The sequence below is a fragment of the Babylonia areolata genome, chromosome 21 (genome assembly GCF_041734735.1).
Source record: "Babylonia areolata isolate BAREFJ2019XMU chromosome 21, ASM4173473v1, whole genome shotgun sequence".
Taxonomy (NCBI): domain Eukaryota; kingdom Metazoa; phylum Mollusca; class Gastropoda; order Neogastropoda; family Buccinidae; genus Babylonia; species Babylonia areolata.
Genome location: NC_134896.1, coordinates 13,067,035 through 13,087,135, shown reverse-complemented (window position 1 = coordinate 13,087,135; position 20,101 = coordinate 13,067,035). Strand labels below are relative to the sequence as shown.

The following is a 20,101-nucleotide window of genomic DNA, read 5'->3' as shown; positions in this document are numbered from 1 at the left end:
TCTAACATCCTGTGTGTGTTTTTTCAAGGCTTGCAATAGCTCTGTGAAGTGCTTAATGTGATGTAGTTTTCAGTGCAGATTTGAGGAGTCGTTCAATAAAAGTGTGTTATTTGACATAAATGTGCATACTTTAGGGGTTTGTCCCGTCGTTATAGGTTTCATTACTTCTTTACATTTGATGTATGTGTGTGAGTGCAGTGAGAAGCGCACAGTGGGTGTCTTCTGGCTGAATGCTGCTGAGACCTGGGTTGACATCAGCTCAAATGTGGCAGACAAGGTGGGTACTAGGTACCTGGGCATCTCTTTGTTACAATGGCTAGATAGTGTCTGTAGTGTATCCTCTTTTTTAAAGTATTTTTTTTATTTATAAGCATAAGTATGTTTGACTGGTGTGGTTGATGATTTTAGAGTGAATGTGACAAGTAATGTAGGTATGTGGTGATAGGATTTTGGTGGGTGAGTGTCTTGTATGTGTGTTCATGTTTATATAAAGGGTATGTGTGCCTGCATGTGCATGTGTGCTGATGAATGCATGCACAATTAAATTGTCAGTTTTCAAAGAATGGATATTGGTTCAAGACCCTTGTCATTTGGGTCTTTGAGGCAACAAAAGGACATTCAGCAGAAGATGACTATTCTTTTATTTGACCTGTGTCTACTGTGGATGAATTAAGTGTCTTTATTCACAAAGGCTTGACCAGGGTGCTCATGCATAGGTCAGGTTTTTTCTGAAACAAAAGACTTGGCTTTTGTTTTTTCTTGATAGCCTTCTCGTCACCAGTTGAGATGTAGATGCTATCCCCAATTTTTCTGTTTGAAAACAAACGCCTGTTTGTTTTGTTTGATGTCTTATTTTAAAATCTTTTTTGCTCTCTGTCTGATTTTTACTTTTATATTTATTGAGGTGGGGGTGAGAGGTGGACATTATGCATGAATGCATGCTTGCGTGTTTGGCTAGGTGATATGATCATTCTCTTATTTATCCATTTACATGATTTTAACATTATGATTGCAATTCTTTCATGATTAATTCTGCTGTGTAAGAAACATAGTTCAGCTGATAGTATTTCTTCATTTATTCACTTACTTCTTCCTCCTCCATTATTTCCCCCCCCTCCCCCTCCACCCCTCCACCAGATTTACTTTGGTTAATCTTGATGATATTGTAGAATACTGTGTATTTTTCGTTTTAGAAATATTCCATGCAGAAACAATGTGCATGTATTTTTTTTTTTCTTTTATGTAGTTTCCCCCATAATGAACACCAGCATGATGTTGTATTATTATTTTTTTTTCCAGTTCAGTTTGGTTGTAAGTAGACTAGATGAGCTATTCTGCCCGCACAAGAGTCATAGTGGTGTGTATGTCTTTCTCACATGTTGAGTGCCACTTTGCAAAAAAAAAAAAAAAAAAAAAAAAGGAGGAAAGTTGTGATTAAAATATGCTTTTTTGTTCATCTGTGCGAGACTGCCATAAGTGATGTTGTTCACAGCTTAATGCTGCTGTTTAGAGAGCTCACTGATGATATTTTGTGTTGTCTGTGGCTTGTTATTAATCATGGCTCTGTATTGTGGAACACAGAATGCAGATACTCTTTGGTAGGGTGCTTTTTGATTAACAGCAGTTGAACAAACGAATGAGAAAAGACAACACTGACATCATGAAAACATTAAAGGAGACAAAACATTTCCACCATCAGTTTCTTGTGCTGAATTTGTTTCTTTTTTTTTTTAATTTTTTTTTTTTTTAAGCTTCTCTGCTTTGTGTGTGTGTTTGGTTATAATGAGGTCATGAGAAGCCTGTGGCCTCGTTGGCAATGTCACATACTGATAAACAAGAGGTGGTTGATTTGATCTCCACCAGCAGCATAAATGTAAAATAAAATGAGAGAAAGGGAGTAAGTCCAGTACAAAAATCTGTTAATTCCCCCACCCCTTCCCTACTCCCCCAACCCCAGTCCCCCTACACCCCCTCCCACACACACACACATACACACTCACTCTTGTACACGCACACACATTCACACACATTTACATAAGCACTCATAAACACTTACATAAGCACACTTATGCATACACGCACTTGCATGCACACATACGCACTCATGCACGCATGCATACACACAAATTGCGCTACACAAGCACCTGTACACATGCTTACATTCAGAAAATCACTTGCGTAAGATGTGATTGATTGAGTCAGTGTACCTGAGAATGAATATTTATTTGAATGGAGAAAAATGTTCGGCCACATTTAAGATGTTACTGACAGGTAAAAGAATGTAGAAGTGAGTTAATGTAGTTATTATTCTAAAGTACAAAGATTCCACTTGGTGTTGGTGGCTTTCTGTTTCTCTTTTCAGAAACTAGTACAAGTAAATGTCACAGTACCCTCAGGTTTCATTAGGCTTCTCACATGCTCATGTTCCTTTTTTTTACAATTTAAAACAAAAAAATATACTAATTTGAAAAATAAGCTTCATTCAATGTTGTTGAAACAGAAGACAGTGTTTCTGCTCAAGTTATGTTATTGTGCGTTACAGTTTTTCGTTTTCAGTGGAAAAGTGTTTGCTTTGATTTGCTTTTGATCTGTCTCTTTTTGATGTTCCTTTTCAAAACTGAGTTTGACCGAGATCGACATAAAGCACGGTAGCAAATTCTATAGGTAGAGCTTCGCTAGGGGTTAGCTGCTGTGGTTTATCTCTGTTGGGTTTTTCAATGGGTTTTTTGGTTTCTTTTTTAAGAACTGTGATTCTGGTGTATTATTTATGTGTTTTATACCTGAAAGAATTTTTTTTTTATTGGAGATTTTGTATTCTGTAGCTGATTGTTGGAAAGAGCAATGGGAAGAATCAGTTTGTTTATTTTCAAAAACATTCTTTATCTCTTTTGCTGATTTTGGGGGTTTTTTTGTGTGTTTTTTGGGTTGTTTTTTTTTGTTTTTGTTTTGAAAAAAACATTCCATCAAGGCATCACAAATTTCAAAAAGCCAGAATGTCTCAGCGTGCAAAATTGATACGTCTCAGGTACACATACACCACTGTGTTACAACTTAATTGTATCAACTTCTTGTTTATCTTAAACTGTATTATGCTCTCCCTCTGCTCCCCCCATACTCCACCCCCAGTCCCTTCTGTGTTATTCCAGAAGACGGATATCGTCATGCTTCCCTGCCCCCTCTTGGTATCACATCAGATTCATTTTGTCAGGTTTAGTTGAGGGTGGCAGCATATCTTTGTCAAACAAACCTCTTTGTTTGAGTTTCTGTTTTCTGTTGTTGATCCTTCCAGAAACTTAAGTTTTGAGTTCTGTTTCAAGCAGCTGTTCCCACGTTGTCACATGTGACACTGACAGCTGAGTGTTGAACCAGCTGGGCTGGAACATAATGAGCGTAGGCATGTGGATTTTGTCATGAGTGGGAAGGCGTATCAGTAAGGTGGCTGCTGAAATGACTTTCTGTGACATCACTAGCAGTGTGGAAAAAAAAAAGATGCTTTACTGGAAGCACTAGATATACTCTTATTTTCCTTCTGGTTAGATAGACAGTTGAACTCTTTTTACCTGTTTGACATGATAGGGATTATAGTGTATCTCTGTCACCTGTTTGACATGATAGGGATTATAGTTTATCTGTAGTGATGAATTCTGTGGGGTGTTCATGTTGATAACTCTTACAGATAAATGATGGGACATGTTTTATTCCTTGCAGCAAGAACAGGTGGGACTTCTTTTTTTTTTCACTGAGGGACGATCAGTTGGGGCATTTTTTGTTCATTGGATGAAAACGCTGGATTTTCATTTCATACATTGATTGACTCCATGACTGAAACTGATAGACGTTTGAATTTTTGTTGGACAATAAATGGGGCATTTTTTGTTTGTTGATGGACAGACTTGAGGGACATATTTTTGTTCATTGCTTGATGAAAAAAGGAGGGACATTTTTAGCTCACGTGTGAAAGCAAAGTGCGGCTATGTAATAACCTTGTGTGTGTGTTTGTGTGTGTGTGTGTGTGACTGTGGTAAACCTCAACAGATTTGCTGTCTCTGGAAATACCCTGTCATCATCAAATTTGGATCATTCATAGAAAAAGATTCTATCCATACATACCAGTTTTAGTTGTGTACGACTTCTGGTTTAGGTGACATAATGAGATTGTGAATGTTTCATTTCATTAAGCCTCCACATCTGAAATATTATCTTTGGTCCTTCATGGTTCATTGTCATCGTTCGAGTTGCTGGATTAGTGTTTCGTTAAGTTTCAAATTCAAGACAGCATGACATATTATTTCTGTTGGTTTTTTTTATGAAGTGTCTGAGTAGTAAAGTCATGAAAAGATTGGTAAAGTTTGACAGATATGAACTTAAAGCTTGAAGTTGTTTCGATGTTAGTGAAAACTGGATCTGATGTGGCTAAAATTGCCAAGCACAAACCAGCACAAGGTTTCAGTACTTACTCAAAAGATTGTTTTTTGACAGCAAAAAAAAAGAAAAAAAAGATTGAATTTACTCGTGTAGTGTACATATAATCTGACAGCAATACTTTTCTTAAAAAGAAAGAAATTAACCCAAAGATAGGAGATTACCAAAAAATCGAATTTCATCCATACTGTTGCACAAGAATTTTAAATTTTTGTTATGGATTATAGAAAACAGAAAGTCGTTGTGAGAACAGGAAAAGGTTGATAGATATGTATTATGATTATAAAGCAATGAAACGCTGATCGACATTGGCTGCTGTAGGTGGAATTGTTCCGTTTCCAGCACACAACTTTGAATTGGATCAAAATATATAATGTAAGTACAGATAACGCCTACCCCTGATTGCCCCACCCCCCCCCACCCCCCACAATCCCCCATCCCAACCCCTCCATCCCCTACCCCATGTTTTTGGTATCATTCTTGTTTGTAACTGGAAGGAATCACATGTGAACCATGAAGGCTTTGCCTCTCATTACTTTTTGTCACATGAAACGCAAATTATATTTTTTTGATTGAAAAGGACTGTCATCTGCATGTCATTTTGCATGTTGCATTGTTTTCTTGAATGGTGCTTGTACATGTTGTTATTTTCTCACCATTTGTTTTCATTCTGTATTTAGTGTTGTGCCATTTGTATTTTGGCTTGTCACTCACTTGTCACTGCATGTTTTCCAGCTTTTTTTTATGCTTTGCTGGTAAGTGTTAAGACATGCTTTCACTGGATGTGTTTGTGAAAGGAAATATCAGTGAGATTCCTTTGTGATGGTCATCGAATAGAGATTTGCCGCTCTCTGGAATAGAGAGGCGAAGAGAGGGCAAATTTATGTTCATTTTACAGATTGGCAAATGCTAATATGTTGACTGGAATGGGACAGTTGAGCATGCACTTTGTGAAACAATGACAGTGTTGGGATTTGGGGAAGGAACCTAGTATCAGGATGTGTGTGTGTGTGTGTGATCATTACGTTTTGAAAAGAGTAAGAAAAAATTTCTAGAAACTGTATTAGTACATGTATAGAAATATGACCAATGTCATTCCTTCTTATGCGTGTACACATGGAAATATAGAATGGAGATATTAGAAGATTGAAAGTTTTTGACTCACTTGTGTAAACAAAGTGAGTCAGTGTTTTAACCTGGTGTTCGGTTGTCTGTGTGTGTCTGTGTGTCCGTGGTGAACTTTTAACGTTGCCATTTTCTCTGGAAATACTTTGTCTGCCAATACCAAATTTGGTTTAAAGATAGCATGAAAAAAAAAAAATCTTCACAGTAATACCAATAACAGGTTGCAAGTCTACTGAATCCAGCCATATTTCTGAATTATTAACGGTTTACTTCATTAAGATTTGTTCTGAAATCCGAAAATTCTAAAAACCGCTTCCCACTGAGTTAGGCCTACTAGAAGTAGAAGGTAGGTTGTGTTCAAAGACAACGTGACCTTGTTTTTCTTGTTCACGATTAAAAGGAAAGAAGTAGAAATTCTGGACAGAACACATACAGTGATACTAACTGCACCATCGACGTGTTTACTGTTCATAAATATTCTGAAGTAGACACTGAATTTACTGGAATGAACTTAAAACTATAAGAAAAATTGAATCGATGGTTTCTTTCAGCCCATTGTAGACTAGTTCGTGCAGATCTAGAGATCTACCATGTGTTGTGGTGTGCTTGAAATGATGACGTCTCCTTTACCGCCGAAATAAAAGAATAATCGAGATATAATAAAACACACTAAAAATATGATTTAAATGGTGTTATTACATCTGCTACAGTCACATCTGTTTATTGCATGAAGAAGAAAACGTCAACATTGCTTCAAGTATTAGATTTAGTCAAATGACGTCAGATGCGCCGCAGCAGTGGGGGTTAGTCTGCTTGCCTTGGAACTGAACATGCATGGTTCAATCCTGCTCGATTGCCTTTCTGCTCACTTTCTTCTTTTTTTCTTTTTTTGTTTAGAATTTTTTCTCCCAAGCTTATTTTATGTATCATATTTGATTCAGAGCACTTTTAAATGATTTTTTAAATCTCTTTTTTCCCCCCTCATGATTCCTTTACTGGATAAAGCGCAAAGCACAAGTGAGTCTTGAAGGCTTTACCTCTCGTTACTGTTTATTTCAATGGTCTAAAATAAGCATGGTGTTGTATGTGCGATGTGTGATTGGAAGCATGGCGATTCAGTTGTATATGAAGTGTGTTTGATTCAAAGCATGGAGATTGTAAAAGCATGGAGATCATTTTTATGATTCAGTCATTTTCCCCATTCTTGCATTGATCTGCCGATCAGTTAAAGATCTGCTTTCTAGAAAGTTTGTGTTGGTAATGTCCGTGTACAGTGGTTCTCTTCCTTGGTGATCTCCCTGTTTCTATTATTTCTGTTCAGGTTTCTGACCAGCCGTTTGTCCCGGATGTTGTTCATGGACTTGTTTACTTTCTTTCCTGTGTCTGGGCTTCCATGCTCAGCTATTCTGTTTATTTGTAATGTGTTTATTTGTTTGTCTGTTTGTTCATTGATTTATTCATTGTTTACTCATTACTTATTAGTTTTTATCCAAGAGAATAGTTTGGTTGTTTTGCACCCTTTTGTGTACACTTTTAAAGTACATTAGTTTAACTATTTGTTTTACCTTTTGGTGAGGATGTCTAGTGCAGAATAGCTTGGTTTAAAGGGGATCTCCTAGGTTGATGTGCTTAAGTAGAGCAGTGTTGATGGTGGGTTTTCTGCTGTAGGGATACTTTGTTTAGTGACTTTGATTAATGTGTTTAGATTCAAGGATTCAGATTTGTTTCTTAGTTGATTTTTTGTTTGTTTTTTTGTTTTTGTTTGGTCATTTGTTTGCCCCCCAAGAGCCTGTATGACTGGCTGGGTCATAAGCTGTTTGACTGTATATTTTACCATTTGCAACTAGTTTAAACAACAACAAAACTCTGGATTGTTGGATAATTTTCCTTTTATGACAGTCTTGAGAAAAGACGTTGAAAAGCTTGAGGAAAAGAGCTACACTTACTGTGGTGATAGTTTTACTGGTTTAGAATTTAAAAAAAAAAAAAATAAATAAAAAAAAAAAATCTGCCTGAACCTGGAAATGGAAGGCAACATAAAAAGAAAAGATAACAAAAAAGAATGACAAAGTACAACAGTTTGTTAGATGTATGTGCTTTAATGGAATGAATTTCATTTTTTTCTTTACCTCTTTAAATTAACTTAATCTAATTTAATTTAATCAATATGATGAGAAGTAGTAGAACATTCTGATGTCAGGTAAGTACATGAGTCAGCAGCTGTCTTCTTATTCCTTTGTTGCTTTGGGGTTTTCTATTGCAGTCCATCTTTTCCAACCTGGCGGACTTTGTGACGGGCAACAACGAGATCCCCCAGACGGACACCCATTGGTTCTCGGAGGGCGGCAACATTGATGTTTTCCTGATGCTTGGGCCTGGGCCCAAGGATGTGTTCCGACAGTACAGTGTTCTCACTGGCACCACCCCTCTGCCACCAGTAAGTCTGTAGAATGAAAGAAAGAAAGAAGGGGAAAAAAACAAACAAACAAACAAATGAAAAAACAAAAACAAAAAAACCACCACACATAATTGTTGACACTCCATATTTTCAGTGTATCATTTTCTGCTGATTTTATGCTTTAGCTTACCGACCTTCAGCGACATACAGGGTTCGCAAAAAAAAAAGTTTAGGACCACAGTGGAACTTGCACAGTTTTCTTCTGGTGGGCATGGTGAAGTGATACAGAAATTTTCTTGACAAACAACAGTGTATGCAACAAGTATTGAGCACCACTCTTAATCAGATGCACATTCTTGAACGTTTTCCCACAAAACCACAGCTATTGTTTTATAAACCACTGAATAACTGTAAATTTTTGGCTGAAACATTGATTTTTCAAGAGCATTTTTCAGGCTGTTCGTGGTGCATATATGTTTTGTGCCTGAAAGAGTCATTTGAGAGGCCAGTGGCAAACCATTTGCAGCACGCATAATTTAAATCATGTCCCGATTTTTTTAACATTTAATGAAAACACACACAGTCTTATGAAGTGGTCCTTCAGTTTTTGTGTGAAGTCTGTAGATAAAGTTTGGTACATTCTTTTTTCGATGGCTGTGATTTTAGTGCCATTTTGGACAGTCACTTTTAGTCCATGCTTGAGAGTTAAAAGATGTGTGTCTCCATTGCCTACTGATTCGTGTTGTTCATCCACAGGATCATTTCGTGTAATTTTAGTTATGCTTTTTTTTTCTTTTTTTTTTTCTCCAGATCAGTTTGTTAACTGTTAGAGAATTTTCTTGAATTTTCATTTAGATTTCAAACTTTTAGGCTGTCTGTTTGCGTGGGGGGGCGGGGGGGGGGGGAACACTGAAAACAAAAATCTGAGGAAAATTTTGTTGGATATTGATGCCCTAGGCTGGGTTGCACAAGCGATCTTGAGTTAAAAATGTTACTAAGTCTTTCGAATCAGCATAGACTTGGCCTGATTCTTAATCAAAGTTAATGCTAAGCAAACCTGACACTGCTAAGGTCATTAGAGAAACCCAGCCCTGACCTGCATGTTTTGGTTGCCTGTGCTTTTACCTCGGTAAAAAATATGTCACATTCCAACTGGGTTAGTTTATTTCTGTACTGTGTGTGTATGTTTCAGTTGTTCTCCATTTCTTACCATCAGTGCCGGTGGAACTACAATGATCAGGATGATGTCAGAACGTAAGTTGTGTCTTGCATGCTCTGTTTGTAATGCATTTGTCTTGAGAGGGAAGGCAGGCAGGCAGGTATACAAGTGTTTGCAGGCTTATACGACCTTGGCATGCTTGTTTCAAGTGCAGTTTTGAAAAAGTAAAAAAAAAAAAAAAAAAAAAGCAAAAAGAAAACCAGCTTGTAAAGGGTTGTATCAGACTTGGAGAGTGTTGAACGTAATATGAAATTACAAATGTCTTTTTTGCAGATTGCTATTTCAAATGTGCTGTTTGACAGATTAAAACAAATATAAGTGTAATTAAACACTAATCTGATTTGATATAATTATGTGTTTTTAAATTAACTTTATTTTTAAATGGATTATTCATTTTTTAGTACTGACCAGTAAAATTTTGACATCAAAACTAACTAGTAAAATTTTGACATCTCTTCATTGATTTAGAATTCTGAGTATATGCATGTGTATGGTGAAAGTTTGTGACTAAATGACTTTTTTTTTTTTTTTTCCATCAGAGTGGACGAGAATTTTGACAAGTTTGACATTCCATATGATGTTATCTGGTTGGACATTGAGCACACTGATGGTAAACGGTAAGTAGTCTTTCATTGTGATTTTTTTTCATCTGTAATTGAAGTTAACATTGTTTTACTTTTTTTCTTTTTTTTTTATAATTAAAAAATGCCCAAAAACGATGGAAGACAGAATTTTTTCTTGATGCTGGTTGAATGTTGCAATTAGGAGGTTCTAAAAAAAAGTAAATAAAAGAGAAAGTTTTATGAATGGCTGATAAATAAACTATGATTTATGTACCTCCATAGTGTACAACAATTCAAAACAATAACAGCAAAGGTATCACTTCAGACAGTGGGCCCAAGTCAAACTGCATTGTTGTGTGAAGATGTTCACACACCACACCTAATCATTGGTTATCAGTCATAAAAATTGCATTTGGATAAGGAGTCAAGATGGCTGTCAGAAAAAGAGGAAGGTAGTCAGGGATACTTCTGGGAGGTTATCGGCCATAGCTACTTTTGTTTTCTCCGCATAGGCGGGTAGTAGTTTGCACAGGACAGGAATCAGACTCCCTGCCGGAGTCTGCACTAGTGGGTCATGGTAAGTATGTTAGATAAACATTATTTTAGGAAAAAAAATTCCTTTTGGTTGAGAATGGACAATCAGTTCCTCATTCACGAAAAGCATAGTGGGGGTGGGAAGATTTAGTTTTGACCCTATCCTGTTTGAACACGTTTTGAATATCTTTTGTTCTTCTGCATAGTTTCAGTTTCTCAAGGAGATGTCATTGTGATCAGACAAATTCTGAAATGCTACACATCTGCTTGGCAGATGTCTGACAGCAGTATAACCCATTGTGCTAGTCAGGCCTTAAGTGCATGCATATGTATTTTGTACTAAAGAGAGTTGATGTCTTCTGCAGAATTTTACCAGAAGACAATATTTTAGTTGCCATTGGTTCTTTTTTCAGTGTGCCACGTGTGTGCTGCACATGGACCTCGATTTGTTGTCTCATTCGAATGACTAGATGCGCAGTTTGATTTTCCAGTCAAACTTGGAAGAAAGGGTGAGACAGGAATTTGAACCCCAGACCCTTACAGACACTGTATTGGCAGATAAAATGGCTTATCCGTTATTTCACCTTTGAATGCAGATATTTCACATGGGACGCCACAAAGTTCCCTTCATCTGTGGAGATGCTGCGGAACATCTCTTCCAAGGGGCGTAAGATGGTGACGATTGTGGACCCTCACCTGAAGCGGGACGAGAACTACCAGGTGTACAAGGAAGCCCGGGAGCAGGGTCTGCTGGTCAAGAACAAGGACGATGGTGACTTTGATGGCTGGTGCTGGCCTGGTGAGTGGGGCTGGGCTGCTTTCTTGATTGATATGTATAGCGTCTATCTTGGTTAGTGTTCCAAGCTTAAAGCAGTTTACATAGTCATTTACACAACTGTGGTTGCCTACCTGGGTAGAACTGACTGAGAGCTGCCTTTAGGCACTCTTTATTAGTTTCCTGGGTCATTCAGTCAGACCTTTTTTTTTCCCTCTGTCTCTCCCCCCTCTCCCCCTTTCCCCCAGTTTTCTGAGCTGCTGTCATCCTGACACAGATCATCTCTGAACACCCCCATACACAGCCACACCTCAGTCACAGACAGCTATCAACATAGGCTACCGTTATGCAGAGGAAACCCTGCACTGCAACTGAACCACTTTGTGTGTGTGCCATTCAGTAATGCCTGTTCTGATTCAGTCCTCACAGCTGTTGTTATTTTTTTCCAGTTCTTGTAAACAAGAAAAAAAATTGAAGCTGAGACAAATACTGTGTATATATGAACAAATAACTCGCCAGTTTTCAAAGGAAAAAAAATCACTATTTGGTTAACCTGTTAATACAGTTTCCAAGTTGCAGTACCAGTATTAACTAACTCCCTATATCAACGGTTCTAAAGCCCACTTGGCTGAAAGAGTGGGAATGTATGTAAGTTGGGCAAGACAATCTCCACTTTGATTAAATTCTAGCCTAGTTCACTAGTCGGGACAGCAAATGCCTCCATTTTTTGTTATTCTAAAGGTCATAGCTGGACATGACTACAGTCATACATTAACTGTTCCCTGTCTTCAGGATCGTCCTCGTGGCCAGACTTTCTGGAGGAGCATGTGAGGACATGGTGGGCCAACAAGTTTGCCCTGTCGGAGTACGTGGGGTCTGACCTCAGCCTGTACGTGTGGAACGACATGAATGAACCCTCCGTGTTCAACGCCCCAGAGGTGACCATGCCCCGTGACCTCAAGCACCTGGGAGGGTGGGAGAACAGGGAGGTGCACAATGTGTACGGCATGCTTGTGGTGAGCAGTTTGGAATGTTGTATTACATTGTAGTGTACTCAGTTGTTTTGTGTTATTTTTAGTCACGACAGTTTTCTCTCCATAGAATTCAAGCTGCTCTGCTCTGTGCTGGGAAGAGGCAGTACTTGGCCACAGTATTCCCAGGTTGACACAGAAACTGTGTTGTTGTTTTTTTTCTTTTTCCTTTCTTGTCACTCGGTTCAGAGAAACAAATAATGGCTCAAAAAACAAGTACAAGAAAAATGCAGAAAAAAAGGAAAAAAGAAAGAAACCAGACAAACCAAAAGCAACAGCAACAGAAAGTCCTGTGATGAAAATTGGATTTGAAATCTTTTTATTCTTTGTTTTTTTCCAACTTGTTTTATTCAGTTCAAAGATATATAATACGTTGAGCAATCTTTGCACAGCATTGATCATTGTTTCGGCTATCATAGATGCTTTTGTTTTCAGATATTCTTTGATGAACTTCCACAACAAAAGAAATTTTGAATGTGAGTGAGGATTCATTTTGTCAGTTAATCTGGAGGCAGTTGCTTTCAAATACTGGATAAAAGTTGTGCATCATATAGCATTTGCTGTTGCCAGCGTTTTGCATGTGCATGAGTATACCTGTGTGTGTGTGTGTGTGCACGTGGGTGCATGCTGATTTATGCAGATTAGGAGTGATGGAAAGAGTGATTCAGTGCCTTGCTTTGTGTGCCAGCATGCTGCCACAATGGAGGGCCTGTTGAAGAGGACGAATTACCAGGAAAGAGCATTCGTTCTCACCAGAGCTTTCTTCGCTGGAACACAGCGAACAAGTGGGTGCTTTCTTTCCCTTTCATATGTATGGCATACATTTCATTGATGTAGAGACATGTTTTATTATTTTTTTAAAATTTTTACTGTTTTTTTTTTTTGTGTGTGTTTTTATGTGGGTTTTTTTTGTGTTTTTTTTTTACTCGCTTGTGTAAACAGTCTATGTTTTAACCCGGTGCTCAGTTGTCTGTGTGTGTCTGTGCGTCTGTGGTAAACTTTAACATTGACATTTTCTCTGCAAATGCTTTTGTCAGTTGACACCAAATTTGGCATAAAAATAGGAAAAATTCAGTTCTTTCCAGTCATCTTGTTTAAAACAATAGTGCACCTCTGGGATGGGCACAAAAAAAGAAAAAAAGTAGCCAAATTATATGCAAACTGCATTTTCTGTTTATATTTTTTTTTATTCTCTAAACTTGGCACATTGATCTGATATTCTGATACAACAACAAGATCAGTCATTATTATCATTTTTTGTTCAAAGCATGGTAGTTTTATTTATTTTGCAAATGTTTTGGTGCAGATAGTAAAAAAGGGAAATTAATATGTAATTAGTGCTAGGGGACTTAATTTGCTTTAAACTGATCTTTCTCATCTTAAACATTACATTATCCTTGACACCTGAAGCGGGTGGGGAGCGTGTGGACCGTAGGTCCAACCATGCTTGGGATGGTGGGTGCCACACCTTTTCAGAGAGGGCGTCCCTGGATGCAAGAGTGACCCACGAGTGCTGTGTGGGGACAAACACCCACTCATCTCACTGTAGGACCGAGGGCTGGGCAGGTGGGGACTGCCGGCTTCGCCGGGCCGAGTAGGGCCCTTGAGCAGCTGTCGGTCCTGACAAGGAGGCCGTTGTGACCGTGGAGGTCACCTGTGGGTTGACAGAGGCCCGATTTGTGGACAGAGTGGCAATATTGGTCGAGGAGCTCGACCTGACCGACAAGAAGTCGATCCCACTTGTCGGGGCTGTGTGTGTCACCCTGTGAGATGTGCTGGGTTGGGTCCGGTGGGGAGCGGACAAGGGGCTGGCCCTTGGTGCTCCCGGCAACCCAGTGTGCACCCTAGGTGCACCCCAGTACGGGTAGAATGGGGGTAACCACCCGTGGGCACCAGCCATACTGTGACCCGAACCCCAAGGGTCACTGGTGCGTTGACCTCCATGAAGGGAACAACCTGGCCAAGTCGGAGGGAGGTCAGGTCCGACTTGGGTGTCAGTCCCGCCCGAAGACGAGCGGGCTGACTGCCCGGAACCGCCTGACACGCACGGGCCTCCCCCAGCAGGGGAGACCGGCCGGATAGCGGGAAGACCTGCAGAGCAGGTTGCCACGCGCCCCGAATCCCCTCCCGTGGGGAGACTGGGGTGGCTTGGTCCGGGGTGGGCAAAGTAGAGATCCCCCCCCAGAACCAAATTTTTCTCCCCCCCCAAAAGGAGGTGGGGGAGGGGGGTCGACAGAGAAGGGAGGAGGGGGAACAACAATGGGGCACGTGAGGGCCGTCTCCGAGTGGGGACCCGGGTAATGGCCGGGCGCGGCCTCCCCTTGGGAGTCCGCGCCTAGCTGCGAGTCCCCACAGCACGGAGATGACTTGCCATTCACCCTTCTCCCTGCCTCACGCTGGGACACCTCGGGAGGCGACGCTCGTACCTCTTTCCCCCCGGTCCCCTTCATGACCGTTTTACTGGTACGAACGTCGCCTCCGCGATCAGCGTCTAACGACGCATCGCCGCGGTCCGTATCGGGAGGAATCATGAGCTCCGGGCCTGGGAGAGTCTCTTACCGAGTCTCAATCCCAGCATCATGATTCCCTGCCTTCGTGGTATGGCACACGAGGCATGGAACCCGCGCTTAGGCACCCAGCGAAAATCCGACCCCCAACAGAGAAAGGAAAGACAGGACCGACTTAGAGGCAGAAAAAATCGAACGAATCGAGGGTGCCGAGTCGAATCGAGTACACAGAATGTAAGAATACAATAAACACAAGCCGCATACAACAAAATAAGGCCAAAAGGATACGCTGAATAGCCGAAAAAAGCGTAAGACGAGACAGAGCGTAAACCTGACAAGATGGCGTGGAGAGCCTTGGCCAAAGGAATGATTAAGCGCTTATAGTTTTTAGAGGCGTTTGATTGGCTGAGAGCGGGTGGGCCCGTCTTTTCACCGTTAGCCGCGCGAAATTTGGCCAAGCAGAGCAAACCAATAGGCCTAGTTTGCATCAGTTTGACATGGTAAGTATATTTAACACCAAACATGGAGTATAATACAAACTCCTCCTTTTGAAATTATACTCAATACATAAAAAGCTTGTGTGTTTTACTCTCAGTGTACAGGGCTTTCACTGTGTTCATTCGCCCAAGTGGTCTTTTTCGGAAAATACTAAAATCAATACCACGAGTGGGCTTTATAGATCTATTGGCTGAGCCCTGAAGGTCATGGGCAAAAATCAATTGCGTACACATATTTATACAAGTTCAGAGTGCATGCTCATATTCTTCGCGAACGTGAAAACATCATTTTGTTTCAAGTTGTTGACCTGCCCTATCAATCCTGTATTCAATGGACAATACACGATAACATGTGATGGAAAGTTGGAGAAGGTGACCGTTGAATATTTATTCAGAGAAAGATTTGTGAATGCCTCATCACTTACTGGATTATGTCCCTAACTGCCATAAAAATATCCACAGAATCAGTCAGAAATCACAGTTAAAAATTGTAAACCATGCGAGTTAATACCCTTGAATTGATGAAACGAAAAAATTTCCAGTCTTTACTTTTCTCAAAATGAAGTCCTTTTCACTTCATATGACATTTAGAAGTACTTGTACTTGGCTCTACATGTTATTAGTTTAACAAAATACTAAATTTTCATATCAACTTTAAAACTATAAAACTAGAATGAACATAAAAGAGAAATTGAATCGACTGTGTCGTACTACATTCCCAGCGGGTGTAACTAAACTTGTACATCTATCTAGATCTGGAGAAAACGGCTGAATGTTGCAGTGTGATTGCGGCGATAGCCATGTCTCCTTTACCGCAGACTTAAAAAAGAATTTTTTTTATTGCCCTTAAAGATTTTTTGAATGCTCAAGATACATCAGAATAATATGATTTAAACAGTGTTCTCACTGCGAATATGTACTGCAATTGATTTATCGCCCTTTAAAAAAAGTATGTTCAAATATTAAATTTTAGAACGTCAGTTAGGGTGCCACGATAGTGTAAAGGGTAAGACAGTTTCTTCTCACCCGAACACATGGGGTTCAAATCTGGTTAGGACTTTTTTTTCTTTCTTTTTTTTCTTTTTTTAACAACCTTAAGCTTTATAATAACAAATACAGAACACATTTTAACAAATAGATTTTTTTTTTTAAAGTGTATCACAAGTGAGTCTTGAAGGCCTTGCCTCTCTTGTTTTTGTCATTTAGTGTGTTTTGGTAGAACGCTTTGTCGGTTGATTTATTCTGTATGATTTTACAGTGAAAATCATTCATTTCGTTAACTTGTGCAATTTTTCATGATCTTTCATAATGTATGGAGGTTGACAGTGTATGAGAGGAGGAAAGATGAGGAAAAGGAGAAAAAGGGGTGTTTGTCTGGAAAAAAAATGGAAGGTTGGAGAAGTCTGGTTTGGGGTTGTTTTTTGTTGTTTTCCATCATTAAAAACGCAGTTTTAAATCTGATTTGATGTGGACTGACTGAGTCAGTGTCATAAACACTTGAATATAGAAGGCACTGTTGCAGTGACTGTGTGTGTGTGTGTGTGCGCGCACGCGCTCAGGTGTGTGTGTGTTGTCTGCTGTGCAGGCATTTGTTTGTTTCTTGTTAGTAATCTGTGTAGGCTTGAGTGTGAATGATGCTGTGAACATATAAATAATGATGATAATGATATGGATTCTTATATAGCGCCTATCCTCGGTTGGAGACCAAGCTCTAAGTGCTTTACAAACACGAGGTCATTTGCACAACAGGCTGCCTATCTGGGTAGAGCCGACTGATGGCTGCCATTTGGGTGTTCATCATTTGTTTCCTGTTTCATTCAATCATGTTTCAGTCACGCTTACTTGTTCATACATGCAGCATATTAAGTGTATGATCATTTGTTTATTTACCCTGCCATGTAGGCAGCCATACTCCGTTTTTGGGGGTGTGCATGCTGGGCATGTTATTGTTTCCATAACCCACCGAACGCTGACACGGATTGCAGGATCTTTAACGTGTGTATATGATCTCCTGCATGCATATAAACCAGGTGAGGACACTTTTATGTGTCCTGTGTAAATCATGTTCGTTTGCTCTTTAATTGTCCTCTCCATGTGTGTGTGTGTGTGTGCTTTGTTGTTGACACATTTTGTCTTCTTAGTCTTGATTATAGTTTTGTATTTGTATTTATTTTATCACAATGTGGTGTTCATTTTTATAACTATGTTTACCACCTATATTGATGTTAATTGTCAGTGCTCTGGGCTCCTGTGCTAAGGAGGTAGAGTGTTATAAATGCCCATTATTAGTAGTATTTTGTATGTATGGTAGTCAGTCATGTCTGACTATGACCATCAGGACAGCAGAGGAGGCAACCACTGTCCCAACAATCTGGGCTAGAGCTTGAATATAGTGGAGAGTGTCTTGCCCAAGTTACATCCCCACTTTCTCGGCCAAGAGGGTTTTAGGACACTCGGCATTGGGATGGTTCCCAAAGGCCAGCCAGGCCCCAAGGCTGCAGCACTAAGAGCCAGTGCGGTCTTGCCTCCTAGTTTGAGAGTCATAGCCCTTCACAAAAGGCTAAGCTGTAAATGACTTCCTATTGCAATGGAGAAACCATTAATCATACAGCTCTCACTTTGCTGTTGCTTATGTATTGGTATTGTTATTATCATTATCATTATTATTAATATTCCTGCAGGTGCTGTGTGGACAGGGGACAACATGGGGGAGTGGAGCCACCTGAAGATCTCCAACCCCATGATCATGTCCCTCAACCTGGTGGGTATAACCTTCTCTGGGGCTGATGTTGGTGGCTTCTTCCGCAACCCCGACAACGAGCTGCTCACCAGGTGGTACCAGGTAATGCACTTCACTTCACGTCCCTCTCCTAACCACCATTCCTACCCTCCCACCATCATGAAAAAGTTCAAATATTGTATGTACAGGGTCTGTGGGGAAACCATTTTCATCAGCAGTAAAATATGTATCCTGGAGTCTTTTTGATTGTTGATTTGAAAAAGTTTACGACAGAATTGGCATGAGATTTGTTTCCATGGGAAAGGCATATGATTGTTAGTCACCATTCTTGTCATTTAAAGTGTATTACTAAAGTATCAATATGTGTGTAAACATGTTATCACCCTGACACATACATATATCTGTGCGTGCATGTGTGTGTGTTATTCTCTCCCTTGATAGTTGCCCAAGCGTGTTGGGTTACACTGCTGGTCAGGGATCTGCTTAGCAGATGTGGTGTAGTGAATGTGGATTTGTCCGAATGCAGTGACGCCTCCTTGAGGAACTGAACTGAACTGGACCCTCGAATGATAGTTGATGATTGGGAAAGGTGCATGACTGAAACACGGCCCTTTGTACACATGAAGTGTTTTCCCAAACTATCCCTGCTTGAAAGATGAAAGTATTCACTGTGGAGTGATGGCCTAGAGGTAACGCGTCCGCCTAGGAAGTGAGAGAATCTGAGCGCGCTGGTTCGAATCATGGCTCAGCCGCCGATATTTTCTCCCCCTTCACTAGGCCTTGAGTGGTGGTCTGGACGCTAGTCATTCGGATGAGACGATAAACCAAGGTCCCGTGTGCAGCATGCACTTAGCGCACATAAAAGAACCCACGGCAACAAAAGGGTTGTTCCTGGCAAAATTCTGTAGAAAAATCCACGTCAATAGGAAAAACAAATAAAACTGCACGCAGGAAAAATACAAAAAAATGGGTGCGCTGTAGTATAGCAACACACTCTCCCTGGGGAGAGCAGCCCGAATTTCACACAGAGAAATCTGTTGTGATAAAACGAAATACAAAATACAAATACAATATTCCTGACATTAAAGAAAGCACTGCTGAATGTTTTGTTGTTGACAACAACAGGCTGGAGCTTTCCAGCCCTTCTTCCGGGCCCACGCTCACCTGGACACCAAGCGACGGGAGCCCTACCTGCTTCCCGAGGAGAACGTCAACATCATCCGGGCCGCCATCCGCTCCCGCTACAGCTTCCTGCCTTACTGGTACACCGTGTTTGCGTCCTCGGAGAAAGATGGTGCTGCCGTCATGAGGCCTCTGTGGGTGGAGTTCCCCAAAGAGCGGGCCACTTTTGGTATTGATGACAACTACATGGTGGGTGAGTATTGTGAGCCGATGAAGACCAGGGTGGGTGCGGTTTGGAATGTGTGTGTGTGTGTTTGTGTGTGAGGGAGAGAGAGAGAGAGGGTGTGTGTATGTGTGTGAGGGGTTGTTCATATTGTTTTCATTTGCTTTCTGTGCTTCACAAGTGGTGTTTAGAGTATTTTCATGCTGCGGTAACTTGTGACTGAGTGTTGAGATGTGAGGGGTGGGGCAAATGGTTAATCAGGACACAAATGGTTTTCGCGAAAAAGATCACCCTGGGATAGAATGTATATTAATTTACTTTACAGTTTATACAATTCCAGTATCTTACTCAAAGTTTGTAAACTGCCTTTGATGTGTGAAACATAAAAAAGATTGGATTGTGTGAACATTTATGTATGCATTTGGTGTTTTTTTTTGCCCCTAGGCTCAGCCCTACTTGTGCGGCCAGTTACAGAGCAAGGAGCGACAAGTGCCATTGTTTATTTCCCTGGAGCAGACGAGGTAATAAATCACCTTAACAATTAGCGTTTATTGCATGTCATATCCCCTGCAAGACTGTCGTGTCTGCCCCATCTCCCCTTCCCTTGTCATTGAGTTTAGTCATGGAATGCTGGAAAAGTCTTGGAAGAATGAAAGAACTGTTTCCAGGGCTGGAAACGTCTTGGTAAAAGTGTATTTTGCCCTTCTAGGTCTGGAAAAGTCTTGGAACTTTAACAAAGAGTTTCATGCATTTAAAAGACAAACAAGCAAACAAAACATATCAAGTGACGAGAAATGAATATTGATACTTGAATATCTGCTTATCTCTTTTTTCCTCGGTGTAGCAGACAAGTTTTTGATACAGTTTGGCTTTGAGTTCATCAGGGAAATGTTCAGTCTTGTCTGGAAGAAATCTGGGAAAAGTATAGAATCTTGTTTGGTTTCA

At 40.2% G+C, this 20,101-nt stretch overlaps 1 protein-coding gene across 2 annotated transcripts in view; it reads left to right on the top strand.

Moving 5' to 3' along the window:
* Positions 1 to 20,101, top strand: part of LOC143295658 (neutral alpha-glucosidase AB-like) — a 43,383-nt gene that overhangs the window by 12,796 nt on the left and 10,486 nt on the right. For both annotated transcript variants that reach the window (XM_076607273.1, XM_076607272.1), the window contains exons 9-18: positions 199 to 277; positions 7,811 to 7,984; positions 9,138 to 9,199; positions 9,704 to 9,781; positions 10,858 to 11,060; positions 11,829 to 12,052; positions 12,756 to 12,852; positions 17,753 to 17,913; positions 18,937 to 19,186; positions 19,601 to 19,677. In XM_076607273.1, coding sequence (XP_076463388.1) covers positions 199 to 277; positions 7,811 to 7,984; positions 9,138 to 9,199; positions 9,704 to 9,781; positions 10,858 to 11,060; positions 11,829 to 12,052; positions 12,756 to 12,852; positions 17,753 to 17,913; positions 18,937 to 19,186; positions 19,601 to 19,677 — 1,405 coding nt within the window. The remainder of the gene's footprint in view (positions 1 to 198; positions 278 to 7,810; positions 7,985 to 9,137; positions 9,200 to 9,703; positions 9,782 to 10,857; positions 11,061 to 11,828; positions 12,053 to 12,755; positions 12,853 to 17,752; positions 17,914 to 18,936; positions 19,187 to 19,600; positions 19,678 to 20,101) is intronic.